The following is a 22,217-nucleotide window of genomic DNA, read 5'->3' on the forward strand; positions in this document are numbered from 1 at the left end:
AATTTTTTTGTGGAGACAGAGTCTCCACAGAGTCTCGGTAGAGTGCTGTGGCGTAACATAGCTCACAGCAACCTCCAGCTCCTGAGCTTAGGCGATTCTCTTGCCTCAGCCTCCTGAGTAGCTGGCACTACAGGCCTCTGCCACAAAGCCCGGCTATTTTTTTGTTTTTTGTAGAGACAGAGTCTCACTTTATGGCCCTCGGTAGAGTGCTGTGGCCTCACACAGCTCACAGCAACCTCCAACTCCTGGGCTTAAGCGATTCTCTTGCCTCAGCCTCCCGAGTAGCTGGGACTACAGGCGCCCGCCACAACGCCCGGCTATTTTTTTTTTGGTTGCAGTTTGGCCGGGGTCGGGTTCGAACCTGCCACCCTCGGCATATGGGGCCGGCGCCCTACCAACTGAGCCACAGGCGCTGCCCAAGCCCGGCTATTTTTTTTTGTTGTTGCAGTTTGGCCAGGGCTGGGTTTGAACCCACCACCCTCGATATATGGGGCCAGCGCCCTACTCACTGAACCACAGACTCCACCTGCAACTTCAAATTCTTAGGCTTGGGGCGGCACCTGTGGCTCAGTCGGTAGGGCGCCGGCCCCATATGCCGAGGGTGGCGGGTTCGGGCCCACCCCGGCTGAACTGCAACAACAACAACAACAAAAAAATAGCTGGGCGTTGTGGCGGGCGCCTGTAGTCCCAGCTACTAAAAAAGAAAAGAGAAAAAATTCTTAGGCTTAACCAATCCTGCTGCCTCAGCCTCCCAAGTAGCCTGGCAAATTTTTAAAGTTTTGTGTAAAGACAGGGTCTTTCTGTGTTGCTGAGGTTGGTCTCAAACTCCTGGCCTTAAGCAATCTTCCCACCTCAGCTTCCCCAAATGCTAGGATTACAGGCATGAGCCACCATAACCATGCTCATATTCTTTTCCATCCTAGTCTCCTCCACCCACCCACCCCAGCATTGCAGGGTGCACACTAGACTTCTTTTAGTTTTGCATCGTTGATAGGGTTATCTCATCGTTGATTAGATATTATCTTGTCTTATTTTATCTTATTCTATTATAGAGACAAGATCTTGTTTCTTTTTTGGAAACAGAGTCTTACTATGTCACCCTTGGGAGATTACTATGGCATCACAGCTCACAGCAACCTCAAACTCTTGGGCTTAAGTGATTCTCTTGCCTCAGCCTCCCAAGTAGCTGGGACTACAGGCGCTGACCACAATGCTTGGCTATTTTTTGTTTGTAGTTGTCATTGTTGTTTGGAAGGCCCAGGGCGGGTTCGAACCCACCAGCCTGGGTATATGTGACTAGCGCCTTATGCACTAGTCTACAGGTGCCGAGCCTAATTTTAATTTTAATTTAATTTAATTTAATTTAATTTTATGATAGTCTCACTATGTTGCCTTCTGTAGAGTGCATTGGCATCACAGCTCACAGCACTTCAAACCACTCTTGGCCTTCAGCGATTCTCTTGTCTCAGCCTCCCAAGTAGCTGTGATTACAGGCACCTGCCACAACTCCTGGCTATTCTTTTGTTATAGTTATCATAGTCGTTTAGGGCCCGGGCTTGGTTTGAACCCGCCAGCCTGGGTATATGAGACTGGCGCCCTATGCACCAGAGCTATGGGAGCCACTCTGCTGCTTTTATTATTTTTAATTTTTTAATTTTTTTTTTTTTTAGATAGAGCCTCAAGCTGTCGCCCTGGGTAGAGTGCTGTAGCATCACTGCTCACAGCAACCTCCAAGTCCTTGGCTCAAGCAATTCTCCTGCCTCTGCCTCTGCCTCTGTAGCTGGGACTACAGATGCCTGCCACAACGGCTATTTTTTGGTTGCACCCATTATTATTGTTTGGAGGCCTGGGCTGGATTCAAACCCGCCAGCTCAGGTGTATGTGGCGCCTGTGGCACCTTAGCCATTTGAGCCACAGGCACTGAGCCTGCTGCTTTTATTTTTGATGAAATGTTTAAGTGTGAAATCTTCAGATCTTGCTATCCCCATCCCCGAGGTTTTTTTTTTTGAGACAGAGTCTCACTTTGTGGCCATTGGTAGAGTGCCATGGCATCACAGCTCACAGCAACCTCCAGCTCTTGGCTTAGGTGATTCTCTCACCTCAGCCTCCCAAGTAGCTGGGACTACAGGCATCCGCCATAACGCCTGGCTATGTTGCAATTTGGTCGGGGCCGGGTTCAAACCCACCACCTTCGGTATAAGAGGCCGGCACCCTACTCACTGAGCCACAGGTGCCGCCCATCCCCTAGGTCTTTATTGCTCCCTTGCCTTCCAACATTAAATATTGCTTTTCAATGTCTGGTGGCAGCCAGATCTTCCTCCTTGTGGGTGACATGATGCTGCTGCATGGATGAAGCCCTTTTTTTTTTTTGAGACAGTTTCACTATGTCACCCTGGATAGAGTGCTATGGCGTCACAGCTCACAGCAACCTCCAACTCCTGGGCTTAAGCAATTCTCTTGCCTCAGCCTCCCAAGTAGCTGGGACTACAAGCGCCTGCCACAATGTCTGGCTATTTTCTTATTGCAGTTGTCATGTTGTTTAGCAGGCTTGGGTTGGGCTGGAACCCGCCAGCCTTGGTGCATGTGGCTGGTGCCATAGTCAGAGTGCTATAGGTGCTGAGCCAACATAACTGTAAAATTTGAAGGTTTTTTTTTTTTTTTTTTTAATTTGGCCGGGGCTGGGTTTGAACCCGCCACCTCCGGCATATGGGACCGGCGCCCTACCCGCTGAGCCACAGGTGCCGCCCGAAGGTTTTATATAGTATATAAGTCTGGGGCATCTTGGATGCTGTTATTTCCCCTCAGGTTATAACTGGGCCCAAACTAGTGTGGAAAATACAGGAGATGTGGTCATTTTATTCTGTACCTGTTTTTAATTTTGGCATCCCAGGTCAAGTAATTCCTCCCTCTTACTGTCTTTCATGACATCATTGAACTTGATTCTTCTTCCTCCTCCTCTTCTTCCTCTTCCTTTCCCCCTTCTTCCTCTCCTCCTCCTCCTCTTTTTCTTTTGGCATGACACATTCATGCATGAACTTGATTCTTTAAATCTTCTTATCATTTTAGGCTCTCTTGGCAAATATGGCTGCCATGTTTGCAATCTACCATGGTTCCCATGGGCTGAAGCACATTGCTAAGAGGGTACATAATGCCACTCTGATTTTGTCTGAAGGTGAGTTGGTTATCTGTTTTAAAACTTTTGGGGCATGGGTGGCCCCTGTGGCTCAGTGAGTAGGGCGCAGGCCCCATATATTGAGGGTGATGGGTTCGAACCCTGCCCAGCCAAACTGCAACAAAAAAATAGCTGGGCATTGTGGCGAGATCCTGTAGTCCCAGCTACTTGGGAGGCTGAGGCAAGAGAATCACCTAAGCCCAAGAGTTGGAGGTTGCTGTAAGCTGTAACACCACGGCACTCTACCAAAGGCTACAAAGTGAGACTCTGTCTCTAAAAAAATAAAAAAACAACTTTTGAGGCATAACAAGACTGATAAATTTGAGTAAAATGAAAAACTTGCTATATGTTTAATATGCAAAATTACAAATGAAAGGAGAAACTGGAAAAATATTTTGTTTTTGAGACAGAGCCTTCAGCTGTCACCCTGGGTAGAGTGCTGTGGCATCACACACAGCTCACAGCAATCTCCAACTCCTGGGCTTAAGCAAATCTCCTGCCTCTGCCTCCCAAGTAGCTAGGACTACAGGCACCCGCCACAATGTCTGGCTATTTTTTTTTTAGGTTGCAGCCATCATTGTTTGGCAGGCCCAGGCTGGATTCGAACCTGCCAGCTCAGGTGTATGTGGCTGGTGCCTTAGCCGCTCGAGCCACAGGCGCCGAGCCTGGAAAAAATATTTTCAACATCTATGATAGACTGATTGCCAATATTTTTTTGTATATAGAACTCTTCACTTTCCCCCAAATACAAGAAAAATTAATATTCTGATAGAAAAATGGGCAAAATTGGCTCTGTGCCCGTAGCACAGTGGTTATGCTGCCAGCCACATACACCAAGACTGATGGAATTGAACCTGGCCAGGGCCAACTGCAACGACTCAACAAAGAAATAGCCAGGTGTTGTGGCAGGCACCTGTAGTCCCAGCTGCTTTAGCCCAGGATTTTGAGGTTGCTGTGAGTTATGATGCCATGGCACTCTACTGAAGGTGACATAATGAGACACTGTCTCAAAAAAAAAAAGAAAAATGGGCAAAATATATTAAATATAATTTTAAAATATTAAAATAATTGCCCAACAAACACATACATTTTTAACCTCAGTATTAATCCAAGTAATGAAAATTAAAACAATAAAATAGGCCGGCACAGTGGTTCATGTCTGTAATCTTAACACTCTGAGAGGCTGAGGCAGATGGATTGCCTGAGCTCAGGAGTTTGAAACCAGCCTGAACAAGACAGAGACCCCATCTCTACTAAAAATAGAAAAACTAACCAGGAGTAGTGGCAGGCACCTGTAGTTCCAGATACTTAGGAGGCTGACCCAAGAGGATCGCTCAAGCCCAAGTTTGAGGTTGGGCTTGGGCTCACTTTTTTGCCCTTGGTAGAGTGCTGTGGAGTCATAGCTCAAAGCAACTTCAAACTCTTGGGCTCAAGTGATTCTCTTGCCTCAGCCCCCCGAGTAGCTGGGATTATAGGCACCCACCACAATGATCGCCTATTTTTAGAGAGGGGGGTCTCACTCTGGCTCTGGCTCAGGCTGGTCTCAAACCAGTGAGCTCAGGCAATCCACCTGCCTTGGCCCCCCAGAGTGCTGGGATTACAGGCATGAACCACTGTGCCCAGCCTAAAATAATATTTTTTTATTACATTGGCAAAAATTAAGAAGAATGCTGCTACTGTATGAGTATGACTTTTATAGTTGGCACTCAAATACTAGTATCCAAAGCTTTAAAAATATCCCTATAATATGATCCAGAAATTCTACTGAGAGTTGGCTACTGCAGGGCAGTGCTTAGTGCACTGGCACCACACACCAGGGGCCACAGGTTCCAGCCTCACCTGGGCTGATAAACAAAACAACAAAAAATTCCAGAAATTTTACTGCTAGAATTTATCTAAAGTAAATAATCAGATAAAGTTGTAAAGAATGTGCATTGAAACATTGTTTATAAAAGCCGAATCTTAAACCAGCGTAAATAATAATGATTAAATTATTGCATATCTGTTTATTTGACTATTATATAGCTATTAAAAATAATACAGATATTGCCAGGAATGGCGGCTCATGCCTATAATCGTAGCAGCCAAGGAGGCCAAGGTGAAAGAATTGCTTGAGCTCAGGAGACCAGCCTGACGAGAAGTGAGATTCCATCTCTACTAAAAATAGAAAAATTATCTAGGTCTTTTAGCACATGCCTATAGTTCAGCTACTTGGGAGGCTGAGGTAGAAGGATCACTTAAACCCAGGAGTTTGAGGTTGCAGTGAGCTGTGATGATGCCAATGCACTCTGCCTCAAAACAAACAAACAAACAAACAAATATATATATATATATATACACACACACACACACACATATAGATGGATATATAGATATGAATCTTAGGAAAGCAAAGATGCTCATGGTATAGTTTAATTATTAAGGAAAGTAATGAAATATATAAACATTTGATATAACACAGACACGTGCACACACACACACAATGGTCATAGTTTTCCTTAGCATAGTAATAAAAATGTTTCATTTTTTTCAAAGCAGACACCAAAACACTGGGCAGGACCAGGAACTACAGTGAAATTCACCTCTTTATTTCTCTGTGAAATATCACTGCCAGAAGCAGGCTTCTGGGTCGGAGATTGGTGACTCTCTCCCATCTTGTCTAGGTCTCAAGCGAGCAGGGCATCAACTCCAGCACAATTTATTCTTTGACACCTTGAAGGTTCAGTGTGGCTGCTCAATGAAGGAGGTCTTGGACAGGGCTGCTCAGCAGCAAATCAATTTTCGGCTTTATAAGGATGGCACAGTAAGTCATTTTTTACCAATTCGCTCATGAATTTCCCATTAAAAGGTATCCTATTTATTTTTTACCAATTCTCTCATGAATTTCCCATTAAAAGGCATCCTATTTATTTTTTACCAATTCTCTCATGAATTTCCCATTAAAAGGTATCCTATTTGGGCGGCGCCTGTGGCTCAGTGGGTAGGGCGCCAGCCCCATATACGGAGGGTGGCGGGTTCAAACCCAGACTCTGCCAACCGCAACAAAAAAATAGCCGGGTGTTGTGGCGGGCACCTGTAGTCCCAGCTACTCGGGAGGCTGAGACAAGAGAATCACCTAAGCCCAGGAGTTGGAGGTTGCTGTGAGCTGTGACGCCACAGCATTCTACTGAGGGTGACAAAGTGAGACTCTGTCTCTAGAAAAACAAACAACAAACAAACAAAAAAAAGGTATCCTATTTATTTTTTAAAAAGTCTGCATTAGAAATTGAGGCACAGTTTTTTTTTTTTGGAGACAGTCTCCTTATGTCGCCCTGGGTAGAGTGCCATGGAGAAGCCCCGGTGGATGTGGCTGGCACCCTACTCACTGAGCTACAAGACCTGAAGAGAAGTTTCACTTTCAATATGTAATACTGTGCCCTTTTCATTTAAGGTTAAGTTCATCCTTTGCTTTCCCTGCCTGGGAATGGTAGCTCATGTTGTAATCCTAGTGTTCTGGGAGGGCAAGGTGGGTAGATTGCTGGAGCTCAGGAGTTCAAAACCAGCCTGAGCAAGACCAAGTCCTTGTCTCTACTAAAAATAGAAAAATTAGCCAGATGTTGTGGTGGGCGCCTGTAATCCCAGATATTTGGGAGACTGAGGCAGAAGGATCACTTGAACCCAGGAGTTTGAGGTTGTTGTGATGCCATGGCACTTTAGCCTGGGCAACAGAGTGAGACTCAAAAAAAAAAAAAAAATAGAAAAGATAATTCATCTTACTTTCCTTAAGATTTCTGTTTTAATATATGGGACTCAGAGGCACATACATAGTTATTTTCCTCATAGTACACCTTATTTAGAATATAATTTTTTTTTCAGATAAAAGCTCTGATAAAGTTATATAATACAGTAAGTTAAGGGAAGCAAAAAGTCAACCTATCTAGGTCCAGTTAAGAGTGTCTTGTCACCTAGGGATTGTTAGAAGTCCAGAGGTGGAGGCCGGGTGTGGTGGCTCACACCTGTAATCCTAGTGTTCTGGGACACCAATGCAGATGGATTGGTTGAGCTCAGGAGTTTAAGACCAGCCTGAGCCAGAGCGAGACCCCCATCTCTAAAAATTGCTGCGGGTTGTGGCAGAATCCCGTTATCCCAGCTATTTGATAGGCTGAGGCAAGAGGATCACTTGAGACCAAGAGTTTCAGGTTACTGTGAGCTGTGATGCCACAGTGCTCTACTGAGGATGACACAGTAAAACTCTTTTTTTTTTTTTTTTTTGAGACAGTCTCACTATGTTGCCCTAGGGAGAGTGCTGTAGCATCACAGCTCACAACAACCTCAAACTCTGCCCAAGAGTCTACTGAGCTGACAGTAAAACTCTGATGTCAAAAAAAAAAGTCTAGGCTCGGTTCCTGTAGCTCAGCAGCTAAGGTGCCAGCCACATACTCCAGAGCTGGCGGGTTTGAATCCAGCCCAGGCCTGCTAAACAACAATGACAACTACAACCAAAAAATAGCCGGGTGTTGTGGTAGGCGCCTGTAGTCCCAGCTACTTGGGAGGCTGAGGCAAGAGAATCGCTTAAGCCCAGGAGTTGGAGGTTGCTGTGAGCTGTGATGCCATAGCTCTCTACCCAGGGCCAGAGCTTGAGGCTCTGTCTCAAAAAAAAAATACTAGAGGTAGCCAGTAAAACTCTAAACCTTAGGGAGTCTGGGACTCGTCTATTTGCTTTCCCCTAAGGGTCAACTTGAATATAATGGCACCTTGCTATTTGGCTGGCTGGATAGTTTGTTCAGTACCCTCTCCTCTTTGACCTTTCTTGGGATTCCTTCACAGCTGTGGAGTGTAAAGCTATGTTTTCTATTTTGTTTTGTTTCTATAGCTTGGTATTTCTCTTGATGAAACAGTCAATGAAAAAGATCTGGATGACTTATTGTGGATCTTTGGCTGTGAATCATCTGCAGTAAGTAAAATAAAAGCAGGCATTCCTCACAATGACTGTTAGAGGTGGGGTCATAGAGTCCACCCTACTGTGGATCTGACTGTGGGGAAAAGGGACCTAGGTAAAATATTTGCAGCTTGCTCTTAAAATTAATCACCTTGAGGGTGGCACCTGTGGCTCAGTCGGTAGGGCGCCGGCCCCATATACCAAGGGTGGCGGGTTCAAACCCGGCCCCGGCCAAACTGCAACCAAAAAATAGCCGGGCGTTGTGGCGGGCGCCTGTAGTCCCAGCTACTCGGGAGGCTGAGGCAAGAGGATCGCTTAAGCCCAGGAGTTGGAGGTTGCTGTGAGCCGTGTGAGGCCACGGCACTCTACCGAGGGCCATAAAGTGAGACTCTGTCTCTACAAAAAAAAAAATTAATCACCTTGCTATTGTGACTGCCAACAGCTGGCGGTCACTGTTATAGGTCCCCAGCCAGAACTGTGTATCCACGCTAGTTGGAAGAACCATGAATGGTGTTTCATTGGAACTGTCTCTAAAATGGTGACTCACAACATTGGCATCTTGGATACGTCTAACTCTGGAGTAGTTATGATATTAATTCATTGAATAAATATGGAGGACCTAATTAATATGTTCCAGGTACCATGCTAGGCCTTGAAAACATGGTGGTAAGGTAGACATTCTTCCTGCCCCCTTTATAGTCCAATGAAGATCCAGAAAAGCAAACACAACTCAAGTGATATGTTGTGATGGGCAGTGTGCAAAGATGTTCTGTGAGGACAGAGGACATGCTCCTCACCAAGACTTGAAAGTAAAATTGTCCTAAAAAGAGCAGGTATACACCAAGATGGAACAATGGGGAGAATGAAGATGGGGTTGGGATGTTCCAGGCACTGGGAAAAGCAGCTATAAAGGCTAGGAGAGAGATCCCAGGAGCATTATATAGGCAGTTCAGTGTGACTGAATTGCTTTCTAAAAGAATGAAGCAAGAGCTACAAGCGAGAGTTTCCACTCCATGGGTAGAGTGAAAGAGAGTGGTCAGCAGCTGCCCAGATCTGCAGCCAGGTGTCAGTCACAGCACCCTACACTGCCTAGTGTGCAGTGATCACTCAGGAAATAGAGGCAGTCCCCGGGTTACAGATGAGATGGGTTCTGTGGGTTTGTTTTTAAGTAGAATTTGGAACAGGTACATTTACATATTAGCTATAATAGCCTGTTTGTAAGTGTGAGTCGTACGTCAATCAGATGTTTGTAATGTGGGGACTTACTGCAATAACCTCCCTTCATTTCATAAGTATGAGTTGTATCAGATTGTTTGCAACTCGGGGACTGCCTGTATTTGTTGAAGGAATCAGTGAAAAGAAGCATTTATTATAGAAGTAGGAATACCTTCTGGAGTGTTGAGTAGAGCTGTCTTGGTTGTCTGTGCTTTCTTTGAAAAAGAACTTCAAGGGATTAAGCCAGATAACAAGGGTAAATTATCAAAGAAGAATCACAATATTCTCTTTTAATCTTTTATTAATAAACCCAGCTGACTAAACTCCTTCCTTCCTGAATTTCTCTAACTTTAGTCAGATATTTGTACCACGTATTTGAGCAGTGTTTCTGGAACACCCACTGAGGGCTCAAGGTGGCCATACCGGCAGCTTGGGCGATGAGGAGTAAACCAGGGATTTAATTATGTGTTCTGGATAGACAAAGCCCCTCACCAGATATATTTGTACATGTTTTCTCTTGTTCTGTGGGTTATCTCTTCACACTCTTAATAATGTCCTTTGATGCAGACACTTTAAATTTCTTTCTTTCTTTCTTTTTTTTTTCTTTTTATAGAGTCAATAGAGTGCTGTGGCATCACAGCTCACAGCAACCTCCAGCTCTTGGGCTTAGCTGATTATCTTCCCTCAGCCTCCCGAGTAGCTGGGCCTACAGGTACCTGCCCCAATGTTCAGCTATTTTTTTGTGGCAGTTTGCCGGGGCTGGGTTCGAACCCGCCACCCTCGGCATATGGGGCTGGTGCCATATTCACTGAGCCACAGGCACTGCCCTAGACACTTTAAATTTCATGAAATCCAGTTCTATCTATCCTTTTTTGTTTATTTTTTATGTTATTTTTTTTTGTTATTTTTATGTTATTATTATTATTTTTTTTTTGAGGCAGAGTCTCAAGCTGTTACCCTGGGTACAGTGCAGTGACATCATAGCTCACAGCAACCTCCAACTCTTGGGCTCAAGCAATCTTCTTACCTCAGTTTTTCTATTTTTTTTTTTTCGAGACAAAGCCTCAAGCTGTCACCCTGGGTAGAGTTTTGTGGCATCACAGCTCACAGCAACCTTCAACTCTTGGGTTCAAGCGATTCTCCTGCCTCAGCCTCCCAACTAGCTGGGACTATAGGCACCTGCTACAACGCCCGGCTATTTTTTTGGTTGCAGCCATCATTGTTGTTTGGCAGGCCCAGGCTGGATTTGAACCCGCCAGCTCATGTGTCTGTGGCTGGTGCCTTAGCTGCTTGAGCCACAGGCGCTGAGCCAAAGTTTTTCTATTTTTAGTAGAGACAGGATTTTGCTTTTGCTCAGGCTGGTCTCCAACTCATGAGCTCAGGCATTCCACCCACCTCGGCCTCCCAGAGTACTGGGATTACAGGCGTGAGCCACTGCACTGGCACTTTTTCATTTATTGATCATGCTTTTAGTGTCATCTGAGACTCCATCACCAAATTCAAGGCCATGCAGATCTTATACAATTTCAGTAGTTTTAACTTTTTTTGAGACAGAGTCTCACTCTGTCACCCTGTGTAGAGTGCTAGGATATCATAGCTCACAGCAACCTCAAACTCTTGGACTCAAGTGATCCTCTTGCCTCAGCCTCCTGTATAACTGGGTCTATAGGCACTTGAAACGATGCCTGACTTTTTTTTTTTTTTTGGAGACAGTCTTACTTGGTTGTCCTTGGTAGAATGCTGTGGTGTCTTAGGTCACAGCAACCTCAAAATCTTGGGCTCAAGCGATTCTTTTGCCTCAGCCTCCCAAGTAGCTGGAACTACAGGTACCTGCCACAATGCCCAGCTATTTTTAGAGACAAGGTCTCACTCTGGCTCACTCTGGTCTCCATCTCTTAAATTCAGGCAATCTACCCACCTCTGCCTCCCAAGTGCTGGGATTACAGGTGTGAGCCACTGTGCCTGGCCTGTTTTGTTTTTTTCTACTTTTAGTAGAGATAAGGTATTGCTCTTGCTCAGGCTGGTCTTTTTTTTTTTTTTTTGCAGTTTTTGGCCGGGGTCAGGTTTGAACCCACCACCTCTGGTATATGGGGCCAGCGCCCTACTCCTTTGAGCCACAGGCGCCGCCCGATTAGGGTGGTCTTAAATGCCTGAGCTCAAGCAACCCACCTGCCTCAGTCTCCCAGAGTGCTTAGGATTACAGGTGTGAGTCATCGGGCCTAGCAGTAGTTTTAGCTTTTATGTATTTATTTATTCATTTTTGACACAGAGCCTCAAGCTATTGCCCTGGGTAGAGTGCATTACAGCTCGCGGCAACCTCCAACTCCTGGGCTTAAGTGATTCTCTTGTCTCAGCCTCTCAAGTAGCTGGGACTACACGCGCCAGCCATAATGCCTGGCTATTTTTTTGGCTGTAGTTGTCATTGCTGTTTGGTAGGCCCAGGCTGGATTTGAACCCACCAGCTCTGGTGTATGCGGCTGGCACCTTAGCTGCTTGAGTTACAGGCGTTGAGCTTAGTTTTAGCTTTTAAATTTACGTCTTTGATCCATTTTGAGTGTTTTGTGGCTCAGCAGTTCAGAAGCCTGTATGTCCATCTCTGGCTCCAGAAGTGGCTCCCACCCGTTAGTTGCTATGTCTCTCCACAGGAGCTGGTTGCTGAAAGCATGGGAGAGGAGCGAAGGGGTATTCCAGGGTCTACACTCAAGAGGTCCAGCCCGTTCCTCACACACCAAGTCTTCAACAGGTTTGTGGGTCTTGTGTGACTTCTGCTTCTTGTGCTGTGGCAATAAGCTAGAGAGTGCATTCAGGAGCTCCGACTGTGATATGGCCTAGGTTATTGTGGGTCAGCCGTGACTCACTGATGCCTTGTCATAGGGGCCTATTCCTGACATCGAGATTCCTTGTGGCTCTGCTCCCTCAGCACTGTCAGGAAAAGGGGAGTTTGGATGTAGAGTTGCCAGGGTGAAGTTCATTCCTGGGAGTCCTGTGTCCTCCCCTTCCCTACCTTCTTCTCATGTCCACAGGCAGCATCTTGTCTTAGGGCATCCTCTAAGGTTCCAGGGGGTTCTGCACCCTTCTTTCTGATGTCTAGTTGACAGGTGGCCTATAGTCAAAATTTATCTGTATTTTGAAGGAAGATGTCAATGTGTCTTATCTATCAGGAGGATGTTAATGGACTCTTACCTAATTTTATTGGCCCTAATTATGTGGTTTCTGTTCACAGCTATCACTCAGAAACAAATATTGTCCGATATATGAAGAAACTGGAAAACAAAGACATTTCCCTTGTTCATAGCATGATTCCACTGGTAGTTATTTGTGGCTTTTTTTGTTTCAGCCCTCCCCCCAATCCCACTCTTTGGGTTGTGTAATGTGCTGCAGGGGGCAAAGGGCTGGGCCTGTGGGGAAATATGAAGATTGATCCTTGGACTGTATAGGAAATCACTAATATGGTTCATTTTGGATTTGCTTCTTAAAGGGATCATGCACCATGAAACTTAATAGTTCATCTGAACTCACAGTAAGTAGGTCACTTCTATTAAGAGGGTACTTTAATAGGGGCAGTGCTCTAGCCTCTGCATAAGCCTGTAACTGGTTAAATCCATTGGGACTGTGATTTAACAACTACTTTAATAATCCTTTGCCTTGTTATTCACCAGTCTTGGAGGAAACCCTATATTTCTCACTTGGTCATTTACATTTATAGGTAAAATTATTTTTTAAAAAATTAATTAAATATATTGTGTTTATGCCTTTCTATCCTTCTCCCCTCCCCCATTTTAGACCTGTCATTAAAAGCTTCATTAGGTCAGGCACAATGGTTTGTAGTTTGTTACCTCAAGTAGAATTAAGAACCTTAAGCCTTCTTTCTAGAAATCCCTTTACAGAAGTGTTGGGATTTGAAATTTAAATTTATTCCTCGAGTCAATACAAGATTTGTGTAACTTGCTGCTGTGGTTGGCAAGTTTCTCTTCTAGGCCAGGATCTATTTTAGGAAAATTTCTCCTTGCCTTTTATTTCTTAGGTTTATTCCTTTTCAAAAAATGTTATTTTCATTGATCCAAAGGCCTCTTAGGTTTATTCTTATATGACAAATCATATCAGGGAAAAGAAAATATTTTGTATTGTGGTAAGTAGGGTTTTCGCCATTCATTGTTATATTGATTTCTTGTTCTGCTTAATGCAGAAAAAGAATAACATGTGGTATCTGATAGTTTCATCAAACCATACATGAAGCAACTCCTGGTATTTCATGAAAACAAGCTAACTTTGGGGCCTTTTTTCCCCTGAAAATGTAGGAAAAGATTATTTAGTAGAACCTGCATAGTTGACCACCTCCTTATGTTGACCTAAATTTTTATAGAGTGGACATGCGCCACACGTACATATCACTACAGTAGGCCTAGTTCCTTATGTTGACCACCTCCATATGTTGACCAGTTTGTTACAGTCCTTGGGTGGCCAACTTACAGAGATTCTATTATATTTTTAGAATCCTTTTTGGGGCCTCTATGTCCCACCTGTAAAATGAAGATAAGAATTGTGATGAGACTTAAATGAATTAATATATTTAAAGTGCTTATAACAGTGTCCAACACATGGTAGGTACTCTTTATCTTAGCTCTTAGTATCATCATTATTCATCGGTATTAAAATTCTTGTTGTTACTGTTATCACAATATGTACATGTATATTTTTGCTCCTTTCTTGCTTTTCAGCCTATCACATGGAAAGGATTTGCAAACATCCACCCCTTTGTGCCTCTGGACCAAGCGCAAGGATATCAGCAGCTTTTCCGAGAGCTCGAGACAGATTTGTGTGAACTCACAGGGTACGACCGGATCTCTTTCCAGCCAAACAGGTAAGCGCCTTGCTTTTCCTTTTGTTTCAGCTATCTATTGTGTGTAACACCCATGCCAAAACATACAGGCTTAGAATAATGGTTAATTATTTTGTGTCATTCTGTGAGTTGACTAGACAGTTCTGCCTCACTAGGTTGACATGGTTAGAAGGTACAAGGTGGTCTCATTCTGTCAGAGTAAGTCACAGGGTCAGCTCTGATGGAATGTGAGAAGGGTGCACACGCCATGTGAATGTTGGGAGATGTGGTTCATTGTAGGCGTCTTTGTAAACTAGGTAGACACTCTGTCAATGACACAGCCAGGAGTAAGGATGGAGCGCATGGGCTAACTCTGAACAAGCAGCAGTGTCTCAGTCTACTGTGACCATGAGAACCTAGCTCCTCCTTTGATTCTGTCACTAACTTTGAAAAGTCACTTCTAGCCTCAGTCTCCTTGTCTGTAAAGTAAAAACTTTAAAAAGAACAGTGAGTTTCAAAAGTAGAAGGAGGCTTCAGAAAGATCTCCTGGGCACTTGTTATAGAATGCAAATTCCTGGGCTCTCATCCTACACCTGCTGATCATCATCTCCAGGCGTGAAGGCCAAGAGCCTTTAGTTTTAAGAAGCAACCATGAGGGTGGCGCCTGTAGCTCAGTGGGTAGGATGCCGGCCACATACACCGAAGCTGGCATGTTCTAGCCTGGCCTGGGCCTGCTAAACAACAATGACAACTGCATCAAAAAAATAGCCGGGTGTTGTGGCGGGCACCTGTAGTCCCAGCTACTTGGGAGGCTGAAGCAAGAGACTCACGTAAGCCCCAAGTTTGAGGTTGCTGTGAGCTGTGACACCACAGCACTCTACAAGGGTGACATAGTGAAACTCTGTCTCAAAAAAAAAAAAAAGAAGCAACCATGTGATTCTGATGTACACCCAATTTGGAATTCACTGGGTTTGTGATCTATCTCCCTGCATGGTAGTAGATGAAAGAGAGACGATAGGCAGGCAGACATGTTATCAGTGTGTGAGTTAACGTCTTGGGATGATGTCTTCAGAAGAGGAGGCCTGGTATCTGCCCCCTCTTCTCTCCCTTCTACCACTCAGCATGTGGATCTCCCCAAGCAGTGTCAGCACTGGCATCATCTGGGAGCTGGTTAGTAAGGCAGACTCTCTATTTCAAGATAAATATAGAAATCAAGTTATTTTTGAACTGAGATGCTTATTGTCTCATTTTCTGAAACAGAAAGCAATGAGATTTGATTAAAAATAACCAAATCTTGGCAGCGGCCGTATATAGGGCACTGGCCACATACACCGAGGCTGGTAGGTTCGAACCTGGCCTAGGCTGGCTAAAACAAGGACAACTGCAACAAAAAAAATAGCCGGGCGTTGTGGCGGGCACCTGTACCCCCAGCTGAGGGGGAGGCGGAGGCAAGAGAATCGCTTAAATCTAAGAATTTGAAGTGCTGTGAGCTGTGATGCCATGTCACTCTACCTATGGCAACAGCTTGAGACTCTGTCTCAGAAAAAATAAAATAAAATAATACAAATAACCAAATTCTACTTTCTGTTTGGTCATGGATAACACAGCAAAGCTATAAATTGCATAAAAATAAAATACCCTATAAAATACAAACCCTTTAGGAAGAGGGAATATTCCTATGAAAGGACACAGTGCTCTCTTAATAGTAGCTTCAAAAATCATGTCTGAAATTCTCATTTTATAAATAGAAAGGAACTGATTTCATGAAAGTTAAGCATTGGTATACTTTGATTAAAACCTCATTATTCAGGCTGGGTGCAGTGGCTCACACCTGTAGTCCTAACACTCTAAGAGGCTGAGCTGGGAGGAGCACTTGAAGCCAGCTGTTAGAGACTATCCTGAGCAACGTAGCAAGATCCTGTATCTACAAAAAAATTAAAAAATTAGCTGGGCGTGGTGGTACACATCATTAGTTCTAGCTAGGAGTTTGAGTCTGCAGTGAGCTATGATGATGCCACTGCACTCTGGCCCAGGCAACAGATTGAGACTCTGTCTCAAGAAAACAAAAACAAAAACAAACAAACCTTCATTATTTAGTTTTTTGTTATGTAAGGGTGAAACTTGAGTGAATTCTTAACCTGATGCAAAAATACTTGTGTTGAATGCTGAAAATGAAGAAACTTCGCCCTCTAGTGATAGAATATGGTGACATGTTCCGTTTCATACCAGATAGTAAATTTTTCAAGTTTTCTTTTTTTTTTTTTTAATGGAACATTAGGTGAGTGTTAGCCTTTATTTTATATTTTTTTCTTTTCTTTTCTTTTCTTTTTTTTTTTTTTTGCAGTTTTTGGCTGGGGCCAGATTTGAACCCACCACCTCGGTATATGGGGCCAGTGTCCTACTCCTTTGAGCTACAGTCACCACCCCCTTTATTATTATTTTTTTTTGAAATGTCTAAATTTTTGATATATTTTATGTTTGAATTAAAAAATAGTTTCTATAACAATATAGGGGGATTACTGTTAACAGTATTACATTGTGTCATTATTACAACATATGAGCCATTATAGTATTGTAGTATTAACATATATACAATGTTCATCAGGAATCCTGGTTATACACAAAGCAGACCTAAAGACTACTCAGGGCTGGGTGTGGTGGGTCACCCTTGTAATCTCAACACTGGAAGTCCAAGGTTGGAGGACTGCTTGAGCCTAGGAGTTTGAAGTTGCAGTGAGCTGGATGAGATCTCTGCACTCTAGCCTAAGAGACAGAGCCAGACCCTGCCTGAAAAAAATAAGAACATTTTCAGGAACGTATATTTATCTGTAACCTGGAGGCCAACTATACTTTATCATTTTAAGTGATTAATTACCCATTTGCATAATGAATAGATTGATTCATGCAAAAAAAAGTTAGCCTTTTGTTTTTTTTTCTTGAGACAGAGTCTCAAGCTGTTGTCCTGGGTAGAGTGTCATGGAGTCATAGCTCACAGCAACCTCCAACTCCTGGGGTCAAGTGATCCTCTTGCCTCAGTTTTTCTGTTTTTCATAGAGATGGGGTTTTGCTTTTGCTCAGGCTGGTCTCCTGAGCTCAAGTAATCCACCTGCCTCAGGCCTCCCAGAGTGCTAGGATTACAGGCGTGAGCCACTGCACACGGCCAAGAATAGGTTGTTTTGACATCTTCCGTCTTTGTTAATGTACGCATTTACAGTGGTAAACTCCTTGTAAATGCTGTGTTAGCTGCGACTCACCTCAGTCTTCTTTAGCACCCCAGTCCTGAAAAGTAAAGTGAGGAAGGAAGGCTCCCAAAGGCTCCCAGTTGAAGCTCCGTAGGATAGGATAGCAGGTAGCGTCAGGCTGACATAAAATACAACTCCGGGGCAGCGCCTGTGACTCAGTGAGTAGGGCGCCAGCCCCATATACCGAGGGTGGCGGGAACAGATTACGACAATGACTATAACTTGTGGCATGAAAACTTTGCTTGATGTTTCCAACCTTCATTGGTCTTTCCAGTTCCTTAGGACATTTAGATCCCAAGGGTACTTAAAGGGCCTGAAAGAAAAATGTGAGGAAGCTTATCCCTATTTTCTCCCATTTATTTGTTAAACCACAAACCTCTGGAGGACTTCCAACTTGGTGGAGAAAATCGCCAAATAATATTTAATTGCTTTTCCATTTCCTACTGAGCCCAGCATGGCTTGCTTCAGCTTGTTCTCACTTTGCCACTCTTAAAAATCCACCAGGTCATAAATACATTCTAGGAATTGCTGGTTTACAGTTACGATGTGATGTTTCAGATAGACAGAAAGAATAATTAACATCTTCCATGGATATGTAAAGTGAAAACAAGCTGGAATTACTATTAGCTCACTTGGCTTGTAAGATTGAGGAAGTCCTTTTTGTCTTTTAAAAAAAACTGCAAACTGGGGCGGCGCCTGTGGCTCAGTGAGTAGGGCGCCAGCCCCATATACCGAGGGTGGCGGGTTCAAACCCTGCCCCGGCCAAATTGCAACAACAACAACAACAACAAAAAATAGCCGGGCGTTGTTGCGGGCGCCTGTAGTCCCAGCTACTGGGGAGGCTGAGGCAAGAGAATCGCCTAAGCCCAGGAGTTGGAGGTTGCTGTGAGCTATGTGACGCCATGGCCCTCTACTGAGGGCAATAAAGTGAGACTCTGTCTCTACAAAAAAAAAACTGCAAACTGATCTTGCACGTAGCTGGCTGTTGCTTTTCCCAGAATCTCCTTCCTGGGAAGATTTTTAAACTGAGGTGTGAACAGGGTTCTCAGTGGCTGTCAAATAGCCTGTGTGCTGGGAGGATCACCTGGAGGGCTTGTGAAATTGCTACACTCCACTCTCCAGGGTTTCTGATTCAGTAAGTCTGGAGCAAGACCTCAGAATTTGCATTCTGCATTCCTAACATAAACTCAAATGAAGCTCCTGCTGCTATTTTGGCAACAGCACTGCGAAAACCACTGGGTTTCGTTGCAGAGGTTCTCACACCTGGCTGCACAGACTTGGCTGCACATTAGAATTACCTGGGGAACATTTCATGAATACAGATGTCCCATGTCCTACCCACCCTGCAAACAGAGTTTCCTCTGGGGATAAAGCCCAGTCTCAGGGTTTTCCAAGAGGTGATTGTAATCCACATCATTGATTTGGAGAGTTAGTTGACCTGGAGGAACAGGGAAAAGGGAGGACTCCTCTGGCCTTTGATGCCCCAGCTATGACCATTGTGTGCAAATTGTAAATAGTTTAGAGAGGGCGAGTCAAGCCCTGGCTATTAGCCATCCCCCCTACCCTCCTTTTCTGCCCTCCTTGTTGATGTCATCCATCATCTGTGGAATCTTTTCCTACCAAGCTTAGTGCAGCTTCACAGGCAGACTGCTCCACAGTCCTGTAAGCCTCTCCATTGGAGACTCATTTCCCAAAGAAACATAATGCCCGGAAGAAGAGAAATCAGGGTGAGAGATGAAGAGAGCCATCTTTGGGAACATGTTAAGCAGTGAGAAGGACCGCTTCTCTTTCAATTTCTTTAACTTTCAAAAATATATTTTGATTTTTAAAAATCTCATGAATATATTCCCTCGCTAATAAAAGTTTAAATACACTTATGAGTTAGGTGGCAGTATGTCCATGTGACAAATGAGGTAACCCAGATGCAGAGGAACAATTTGCCTGTAGCCAGATATCTTTGAAAAGATTAGCAGATTAACAAGGGCTTTGATATTGAAGGTATGAGAAACTTCAGGATGGCCACAGGGTCCATCTCTTTGTTAAATCTGCCTAGGAATGAGTGACTTTAACACACATTACTGGTGTAGGAGGCATTTAATAATAATTGCTATATCTTTACCAAAAGCTCAGCCCTGTCCTCAAGGCCACATCACAAGAACAGGACAAGTGGTTGAGAAGAGGGAAAGAGAAGTTTGGTTTTTTTGCTGGCAAAGGAGGAAAAATGGGGACTCTCATCCCAAAGTACCAACTTTTCTGTATGTTAGGAGAAACAAAACTTTTGAAAAAGAGGGCCTGTTGTCATCCATGGCTAATGGTCCCATCACTGCCAAAACCTTTGCCCACCTGGGAGGCCAGGGCCTGTATCTTGACAGGTCAACTGTAGTACTTCCTGTAGGTAGAACAAAGGACATTCCCCTACCTCTCCTAAACACAGCTGGGGCAGGGTTATAGGTCTCAGTTTCCAAAAATAATGTGAGAAGTTTTTTTTTTTTTTTTGTAGAGACAGAGTCTCACTGTACGGCCCTCAGTAGAGTGCCATGGCGTTACACGGCTCACAGCAACCTCTAACTCTTGGGCTTACGCGATTCTCTTGCCTCAGCCTCCCGAGTAGCTGGGACTACAGGCGCCCGCCACAACGCCCGGCTATTTTTTTGTTGCAATTTGGCCGGGGCTGGGTTTGAACCCGCCACCCTCGGCATATGGGGCCGGTACCCTACTCACTGAGCCACAGGCGCCGCCCAACGTGAGAAGTTTTAAAAAGACACACAAGATTTTGGCTATTTTTTCAGATCATTCTCTCTGTTAACAATATAAAGGCTTCTGGCTGAAAACAATAGAAAAAGGGCTTGAACTAACTTTAGGAGAGAAATAAATTACAGGGAAGTCATTGGGCAATTCATGAATTGATGGGAAAGCTGGAGAATTAAGTGTCAGAAGTAAGAAGACCTGAGAGAGGTTGGCAGCACAGAAAAATATCAGAGTCAGACCTTGGAATAGTTACCATCCTCAATACGGGGAATTTTTATTTTAATTAATTAATTTATTTATTTATTTTGAGACACTCTCACTTTGTCACCTTGGGTAGAGTGCTGTGGCATCACAGCTCAAAGCAACCTCATACTCTTGGGTTCAAGTGATTTTCTTGCCTCAGCCTCCCAAGTAGCTGGGACTACATGCACCTGGCTCAACACCCAGCTATTTTTTTTTTTTGGCCGGGGCTAGGTTTGAACCCGCCACCTCCGGCATATGGGACCGGCACCCTACTCCTTGAGCCACAGGCGCCGCCCAACACCCAGCTATTTTTTGTTATAGTTGTCACATTGTTTAGCAGGCCTGGCCTGGGTTCGAATCCGCCAGCCCCAGTGTAGTTTTAGTAGAGATAGGGTCTTTTTTTTTTTTTTTTTTTTTGAGACAGAGTCTCACTATGTCATTCTCCGTAGAGTGCTGTGGCATCACAGCTCATAGCAACCTCAGACTCTTGGGGTTAAGCGATTCTCTTGCCTCAGCCTCCCAAGTAGCTAGGACTCCAGGCACCTGCTACAATGCCTAGCTGTTTTTTTGTTGCAGTTGTCATTGTTTAGCTGACCCAGGCTGGGATCAAACTCGCCAGCCTCAGTGCATGTGTCTGGCACCATAACCACTGTGCTATGGGCGCTAAGCCTAGAGATAGGGTCTTGCTCTTGCTCAGGCTGGTTTGGAACTTCTGAGCTCAAGGGATCCCCCCGGCCTCGGGCTCTAGAGTGCTGGGATTACAGGAGTGAGCCACCACACCTGGCCTAATTTATTTTAGAGATAGGATGTCCCTTTGTTATGTAGGCTGGAGTGTAGTGGTGTGATCTTAGATCACTGTAATCTTGAAATTTTGGGCTCAAGCCATACTCTTACCCCAATGCCTGGCAACTTTTTTTTTCTTTGTAGAGTTGGATTCTGACTATGTAACCCAGGCTGCTTTTACACACCTAGCCTTAAGCAGTCCTTCTGCCTTGGCCTCCTAAGGTGCTGGGATCACATGTGTGTGCCTCTGTGCCTGGCCAGAAACATAACTGCCCCATTCCTTGGATCAGTCACTTCAGATTCCTGAAGTTTTAGGCTGGAGTATCCTAGGGGTAGGTAGGATTGGGTCACACATCCACACCTTATTAAGGGGTGGGGACTAGGAATGTCTTGTCCTTTTCTGCTTCCATAGAGGAGTGTCAGACCCTTTCTCTCCTCTACATTCACACTAAAGAGGGAACTCTCTCAAATTATTAGGCAGTGCAAAGGTTCTGCATTGCCATCCTCACCCCCAAATAGCCCCAATGAAAACTCAGCAAATCCCCGATATCCTAATGGGACCCTCCCATTGTATTTCTAATCACACTGACGTTTGTACATCATGGCATCATTTTCCGAGTTGCATTTGTTTCTGTTGGTGTTGGCTATGTAACTGGTAGATATTTCTCTCATTCTGAAGCTTATCCTCTCATTCTTAAAAGGATTTTTAATTATGACGAAGCCCAATTATAGTTTTTTTCTTTTATGGCTTGTTCTTTTGGCTTCAAGCATGCTTTAGACACTAAAGATTATTTTTCCCTAGTTTTATGTCTTTCATTTAAGTCCATAATCTATTTACTGGTAATGTTTCTATAAGCTGTGAGATGTGGGTTGTGCTTATGGATGTCTAATTGCTCCAAGTACCATTTGTTGAAAAGACTATTTTTCAAGGCTGGGTGCAGTGGCTCATGCCTGTAATCCTAGCACTCTGAGAGACTGAGGTGGGTGGATTGCATGCGCTCAAGTATTGGATACCAGCCTGAGCCAGAGCGAGAGCCCATCTCTAAAAATAGCCGGGTGTTATGGCGGGCGCCTGTA

General features: G+C 44.3%; 1 protein-coding gene across 1 annotated transcript in view; it reads left to right on the forward strand.

Moving 5' to 3' along the window:
- Positions 1-22,217, forward strand: part of GLDC (glycine decarboxylase) — a 118,190-nt gene that overhangs the window by 54,536 nt on the left and 41,437 nt on the right. The window contains exons 9-15 of the mRNA XM_053573195.1: positions 3,067-3,172; positions 5,836-5,975; positions 8,025-8,105; positions 11,951-12,048; positions 12,529-12,613; positions 12,784-12,825; positions 14,024-14,166. Of these exons, the coding sequence (XP_053429170.1) occupies positions 3,067-3,172; positions 5,836-5,975; positions 8,025-8,105; positions 11,951-12,048; positions 12,529-12,613; positions 12,784-12,825; positions 14,024-14,166 (695 nt within the window). The remainder of the gene's footprint in view (positions 1-3,066; positions 3,173-5,835; positions 5,976-8,024; positions 8,106-11,950; positions 12,049-12,528; positions 12,614-12,783; positions 12,826-14,023; positions 14,167-22,217) is intronic.

This window comes from Nycticebus coucang, chromosome 2, assembly GCF_027406575.1.
Source record: "Nycticebus coucang isolate mNycCou1 chromosome 2, mNycCou1.pri, whole genome shotgun sequence".
Lineage (NCBI taxonomy): Eukaryota > Metazoa > Chordata > Mammalia > Primates > Lorisidae > Nycticebus > Nycticebus coucang.